General features: G+C 33.6%; 1 protein-coding gene across 1 annotated transcript; it reads left to right on the forward strand.

The window, feature by feature from the left end:
* The first annotated feature begins 1,128 nt into the window (after positions 1-1,128).
* LOC143603701 (7-deoxyloganetin glucosyltransferase-like) lies at positions 1,129-4,164 on the forward strand. Its single transcript, XM_077080430.1, has 2 exons — positions 1,129-1,644; positions 3,210-4,164. Exons 1-2 carry the CDS (start codon positions 1,137-1,139, stop codon positions 4,145-4,147), a joined length of 1,446 nt encoding a protein of 481 aa, XP_076936545.1. The 5' UTR covers positions 1,129-1,136; the 3' UTR covers positions 4,148-4,164.
* Positions 4,165-7,774: the final 3,610 nt, after the last annotated feature.

Genomic DNA, 7,774 nt, shown 5'->3' on the forward strand with positions numbered 1-7,774 from the left:
TCTCCTAGAAATATATGTATAAGTTAATTAAAAAAATGTAAAAAAAATAGCAAAGCAATTTCTTTTTTAATTTTTTGAAGTTTTGTAAATATGTAAAAAAACGATGTTATATAAGGTTTTCATGGGTTTTCTCAACTCAAATGGATTTTCATTCTATACATTATCTATATATACGTGGATTAGGTTTTCTAATGATTTAATATCGTGAATAATAAAGGGAAGATTTCAAATGAGAACCCCTTTGAGTTTTAAGAACTCGAAAGAACTCAGTGTAACAATTTTTTTTAGAATTTTTTTTACACATGCGTAATATATGTAGGTTACATATACGTAAATAAATTACATAATTTTTTACGCACCAAGTCGACTTTTTACATGTATGTAACGGACGTAAAAGTTAGTGTAACCACTTACATCTTTATTCTCTCTTCTACTTTGATTTTTTTGCCAGATTTAATCTCAACCACATATTTCAATCAATTTAATTAAATATGTGGTATAGAATGAAGTTCTCAAGTTCTTAAAACTCAACATGGTTCTCAAAGGATCCCTCGTAAATAATATATATTAAATTTGCTGGCTTAAAAAATTATATTAGTCATTCACTGGTGGATAATTCCAAGAGTCTTACCGGTGTAGCATTAGCAAACAAATGGAAAGAAACATATTCGTTCAAACTTTTACAATTAATAATAATAATAATAACTAACAATAATTAGACAATGACATGTGGGTGATGATTTAAGCTTGGAGATATTTATGGTCTCAGTTATAAAACATGGCTTAATAAGGTTTTTCTACTACAATACTCATAGTAGTGGGTTTCTCAGATGAGTCAAACCTGAAACGTAATCAATATGAACAATTTACAGTTGACATCCTGTTTTAAAATGGCTCATTCGGTTATTAGAGGTAGTTCCAAACGCCGTTCAAAAAAATAATAACTAACTGTATTTTTCACATATCTCATAATTGAGTTATAGGACCCTTTAATAGTTTAATTGACTGATAAGTTAATTAATCCTTTCTTCATTATTTTAGTTAGTAACACACTTCACTCGTGGCTTATAAAAACGCGAACACATGTCTTGAAATTTGGTGTCCTTGGTTTTTTGTGTGTGTGAGTTCCTGGTTCCATGGGTTCAACACAAGAAAGCAAGCCACATGTGGTGTGCATCCCAGCCGCGGCACAAGGTCATATTAACCCGATGATAAAACTCGCTAAAATACTCCACTCCAAAGGCTTCTTTATCACCTTTATCAACACTGAGTTCAACCACCAACGCCTTCTTAAATCTCTAGGCTCTGACGCTCTAAACGACTTCCCTTCCTTCCACTTCGAATCTATCCCTGACGGTCTTCCCCCACCCGAAAATCCTGATGCCACCCAACCTACTCCCACTTTACTCAAATCTCTCAATGAAAATGGTTTGGGTCCATTTAAATGTGTCCTCACTAAAGTGAGTGCTCTTTATTACCCAGTGACATGCATAGTGGCCGACTTCCTTATAGGTGGTTTCACCCTCCCTGCGGCTGAGGAATTTGGCATTCCGGCAATTCTCTTCTGGACTGCGGGAGCTGGCTCTCTCATATGTTATGATCAATACCCTAATCTTATACAAAAGGGTTTGATGCCTCTCAAAGGTAACTTACTTTTTTCCCCACTTTATTATACAACCAAGTTATGTAGGTTTCTCATAAAGGTTTATTATCTATTCCCGCATGTAGTATAAATATATATCTCATATAGCATTGGAAACTCATGTGTAAATTAATCTTTGCTTTTAAAAAGAAGTAAATAATAATAATAATAATAATAATAATAATAATAATAATAATAATAATAATTACTATTATTATTTTGAATACGAAAGTAAATTATTATTAAACACGGGCATTTAACTGTAAGGCCAATATTTGTGACTTGCGATATCAGATTACGAAACTCATTAATTATTCACGGTCAAGATAATAATTAATGTCGGCAAGAGGTCCAGACACGAGACGAGAGCTTCGACACGCGTTTAACTTAAACGGAAAAGCTTATAGATTATGTTTTTATTTTGCTATATATGTCACATGTTGTCATATATATATGTGTGTGTTTTCTAGTGTGTAAATCACCCACCCAAGGGGAGCTCACCTTGGGTGGGGTCGGTTCGTTTATTTAATATATTAAATCTTTCAACCGATAACGAGATCGTTCCTATACTTTAATCTTTATATTATGTTCGGTCGTTTGATTTACCGCACCCGTCTCGAGCACTTATCAAGAGCAAAGCCGTTCGTTTGTCGGATCCGGTTTCGGGACCTACGTTAACATTGGAAACTCATGTGTAAATTAACAAATTAACCTTCCACTATATTATACAAACAAGGCTTACCTTTTGCACGTGACATCTTCTTCAGTTCTTTGCATCGTCGTTTTCTTTAGACTCCTAGGTAGCCTAAACATGACACATATAAAATTGGTGTTATGTCAAAAAAATAAAAAGAAAAAAGAAAAAGAAAAAGCATCACAAGCTAGCAATTTCGACATAATGCTCATGTAGGAAATTAAAATCATTTGTCAGAAATTCCTCTGTAATATAATTCCGATGCAACATTTTGTGCTAATTTCCTTCACTTTTTATACACTTATTAATATTTTCTTTTATAATTATAAATACGGTATTAACCTTTAGTTTTGTGACGCAATCAACACACATAAAAATTGTTTCCGATGCAATTCTCTCACAAGCTTATTTTTATTTTGCATTTCCATTTAGTGTTGCAACACAATTCTGGCACATATATAAAATTGTTTTCCCGCTTGTTTAAGCTTTTCCTTTATACTTGAAAACTAAAGTTCTTAATACGATAAACACAAGAACACCAGGTTTTGGGGTCACTCGAATTACCTCGACTAAGAAAGATTTAAACTAAAACTAGTGAAAGTATTAATTAGCAAACTAACACAGTTTAAAACCAAATTGTGACCATTTTAAGTTCATGGATATCTCCATCGCCTCTATCTATTCTATTCTGAACGGAGCCAGCAAAAACAATCATTGTGTTCTACCATCAACACACATTTAAAACAAATATAAACCGTTTGTTATGTTGAAACTATTTCAATAAAATGTAAGATTTACTAGAAAATAGAAAAAAAATTAGTTAAACGAATATCATTCATGCTAACTTGTATACAATTTTCATTGATTATGCAGATTCCAGTTATTTAGTAAATGGGTATCTGAACACAGTTGTAGATTTTATACCTACCATGCCCGGTATACGTCTAAAAGATATTCCGCCTTTTGTTAGAATTGTCCATCCTGGTGACGATTTTATGGTTGGATTTTCGGATAGGGCGATACAGAGAGCGAAAACAGCATCGGCCATTATCTATAACACTTTTGATGAGCTAGAAGGTGATATTCTAGACACACTCTCTTTAAACTTCCCGTTGTGCTATGGTATAGGCCCTTTGCATCTACTCCAGGGCAAAATTGCTGATAAGTCTCTGGATTCCATCAAATCAAATCTCTGGGTAGAAGAGCCTAAATGTTTAAAATGGTTAGATAACAAAGAGCCGTTATCGGTCATTTATGTAAATTTTGGTAGCATCACAGTGATGACACCTCAACAACTAGTCGAGTTTTGTTGGGGACTTGCTAAGAGTAATTACTCATTCTTATGGATAATACGACCCGACCTGGTGATTGGTGATTCTGCTATTCTTCCACCGGAGTTTTTGGAACAGACTAGCAATAGAGGGATGTTGGCTAGTTGGTGCCCACAAGAACAAGTTTTAAGTCACCCATCAAAAGGAGGGTTTTTAACGCATAGTGGATGGAATTCGACAATCGAAAGTATTTCTTATGGAGTCCCAATGATTTGTTGGCCGTTTTTCACTGATCAACAACCGAATTGCTGGTGGAGTTGCAATGAGTGGAAGATTGCGATGGAGATCAACAACGATGTTAAGAGTGATGAAGTTTCGAAGCTAGTGATTGAGTTGATGAATGAAGAAAAGGGAAAGGAAATGAGAAAGAATGCCATTGATTTTAAGAACAAGGCTGAGGAGGCATGCGCATATCCCTCTGGTTCTTCTGTGGTTAATTTGGAGAAAGTGATTAATCTGCTACAAATATCTTCAAAATAATTCACAATATGTTTTGGATGTGTTTTTATTTATCTTATCCATCCCACCAGTTAATAAAACTTTATTTTATTTTGTATGCTTATTACTCTTTGTACAAGAGACCTCCTAAGGGGAGTACCATGATTCATAATAATTAATATGATGATTTTTGGGGCTTAGGTTTAATGGAGACTAACCTCTCTCCCAATCCGTTTTAGGGGCTTAGATTTACATTCAGCCGAGGATGTTTTCACATATGCTTCTGTAGCATCGAGGGCACAATCTTAAAAGTTACAGGACCACATTTTGTGGGATTGTTGTATTGATGGGTTGGATTTGGATTATGGGTATGCATTGGATTGTTTGCATTCTTTCCCTTCCCGTTTTGGGGGCTTAGGTTTCTATTTACCGCCCTCCAAGATTGTGGATGGCTCATGGCAGGGAAGTATCAAAAGAACCACTGCGTCTACGTGAGAGGAATTTAGGAAAAAATGTCGCAATCTTTAACATTACGTACCTAGCTACAAAACAAAATATGGATTTTTTAGTGGCTAAGTTGTCCCGATTTAACGAGATACAATTAGAAAAGCTCTAGGTGAAAGAAAAGTTAAGCTAAGAAACAACTGAGAGTTGAGATTTTAAAAGCTCTTGTTGCAAAACCTCTGTTTTTGGCTACTAGTTCCGAACCAGTTACGCACAACCATAATCGGTATGATATTCACTTTATACTTTACTCATGCATTTTTTTTTTTTGGTTTTGGTACGACTGTATGTATAGTGCCGATCACATTCTTATTTCCATACCTGATCTTCAACAATAGATCATTATTCTAAGAATTTTATTTCCACTTATATATGTTTACGTATAAATATGTATGACACCTTTTATTTAATAAGGCAATATATATATTTCTAGTTGGTTGCACCGTAGGAGTAGAAACCTCTTAGTTATTTAATATTTAATATCGGAAGGAACCAAAACATATTCGGACAAACACATGCCGGCTTCAATAACTATAGTAGCTTCAAAAGCCTTACTGTAGCATCTGTCATAACTTTTCTGGAAGGCTAATCCCCAATTATTCACATAATCACATGTGCAAAGAGGTATTCAGTAAGAGCATTCTCATCCCACCTTCTATCTCTAAACTAAAAATTACACTAAAACTTATTTTATTTTCTCTCTCTATTTCAATTAAATAATATTTTTTATACCTTTTATCATTACCTTTTTTCTTTCCTTCACTCACAACCACTTTCAAAATATATTAAAAAATTATAGGGGATGAACAGTAACTTTTCAAATATACAGAAAAATTATTACTTTTTCTAAAATATAAAAACTATTTACTCACAACACCTTGAATCACTCTCTAAATTATAAAAACACCCCTCGCATAATATAAGGGGTTGGATGAGAATGCTCTAAACAAGGAAAAAAGAGAAAGATTATTCAAGTTTAACACACACACACACACACACACACACACATATATATATATATATATATATATATATATATATATATATTAGAGATTAGAGATTGAGTCTTGGTTTCTTTAGTCCGTTAGTATACTATTCAATGGCAAGGGGGTGATGTTTAAAGCTTGAGATCTATCTTATGATCTCAGGGTTAAAACCTTACTTAATGGGATTTTCTCAGAGTGGTGAGTTTTCTCATTAATGGTGTTTCTGCATCAAAACCAGTAACAGTTGATATTGGGTATGTAGTTCCAATTAAAAAAAATCGATATGTTTGGAATCAACCGACCTGTTTATGTGCTTCTCCTATCAGGACAAAATTTTGGACGTTAAGTATGTATCAATAATATGGACAAAAACATATTTGGTTTCAATAATTATAATAGCTTCAAAAGCCTTGCAGGCTCATGTGGTGTCACAACTTCTGTGAAGGCTAATCCCCAATTATTCACAAGTGAAAAGAGGTATTCCGTAAACAAGGAAAAGAGATAATAATGATTATTTACGTTTATCTATGCTTATCTAGTTTTTGGAAGTTAGAGCTTGAATCTTGGTTTGTTTAGAGTTTTAGTGAGTTATTAATTAAAATAATGTTGGTATTGATACGGTTTATTCGAGACAACCGTCAATCTTCCAAGAACACAAGAGAAGAAGAGAAAATAGACCCAAAATAATAATTCTTTCTTATTATTATTCTTAAACAAGATTAGAATATATAAGAAACAAAAACATAAAAATAGAAAAAGATAAACAATAAGGAAACATAATTTAACTACAATAACAAAACTAAATAAAAGATAAACTTAGATAATAATAATAATAATAATAATAATAATAATAATAATAATAATAATAATAATAATAATAATAATAATAATAATAATAATAATAATAGGATCGTATCAATTCCTGACCCCTTGAAAACGTCCTTGTCCTTAAGGATGGAATGTCGTTGCCATGGTGGTCGCCACTCGAGTCGTACAACAAAAAGTGGGGCAGTCTCAACGTAGCACCACAGTGGCCACTATTCGAGTCTTCCGGTGTTATTCGGGCCAATGTCAACGGACCACCATAAGGGGCGCAACACGGGTCGCCTTATTGCACCTTTTAACGGTGTCAGCACCAACGAGCTAATTGTATTGTTGTAAATTTGATTGACATCTTTATTAGCCATCAAATTACCATTTGTTGCTTATATTTACTAGTTGCATGCTCACCTAAGGTCACATCCCCCAATCCTTGAGTAACTTCCTTATTAGCAAGGTTACATGATCAGACTTGGCAATTACGTTGACGGAACTAGCATGGAATTGAGAAAGCATTGTTGTAGTGAAATCATCCCAGGTGAGGAAGTCTGAACTCTAAAGCCAACCATTGAACATTTAGAATGGTTCATTATTGAAGGATTCAACGACATAAGGAAACCACTCGTCACCATTGATAGCCACTACTACAAGAACAAGCATTAGCTACAATATTTTTGCTACAAAAAAAAATCTGTTGCAACTTTGCTACTATTAGCTACGAATTAGCCACGAACATATTTTGATACGGCTTAGCTACGGATATTTCGTTGCAAATTAGAGTTGTAGCAAAATTCGTAGCAAAATAAAAAATAAAAATAGTTAGAGCAATTTAATAAGATCCGTAGCAAATCCGTAGCAAAACTAGAAAACAGGTTTTTTTTAAGTTACCAAACGTAGTCTAGCAAAACTCGTAGCAATGTTGTAGCAAAATCGAAGAAAAAGAAATATAAAAAATACCATTTATTAAAATATAGCAAATCCGTAGCAAAATCAAGTAAAATAAAAAAGGAAATAAGTTATTTTATAAAAGTCAATATGTAGCAAAATAAGTTATTTATTCTTTTAAAATTAAAAATCTTTAGTTTATTTTTCCTCTAAAAAATGAGTTTCCCTAACTCTTTGAAGTTTAAACCTTCAGTTTCTCAAATTTCTCAAATTTTATTTCATTTTCACTCTGCCATTTCTCCCATCGATATCCTCCGTCGCCTCCTCAAAACCCCTAACCCAAAACTCTTCCTAGAATGCTCTCGGTCTATCAGATGACACAGCCTCATTACTTGAGCCGTTGACCCCTATACTTGTCTCTGCTGCCATTGTTATAGCCGTCTAGTACCAGGGCAAAGCTTGTGTTTTCCACCTA

The sequence above is a fragment of the Bidens hawaiensis genome, unplaced genomic scaffold, assembly GCF_021521415.1.
Source record: "Bidens hawaiensis isolate Kalapana, Puna unplaced genomic scaffold, B.hawaiensis_p1.1 tig00062459_1, whole genome shotgun sequence".
Lineage (NCBI taxonomy): Eukaryota > Viridiplantae > Streptophyta > Magnoliopsida > Asterales > Asteraceae > Bidens > Bidens hawaiensis.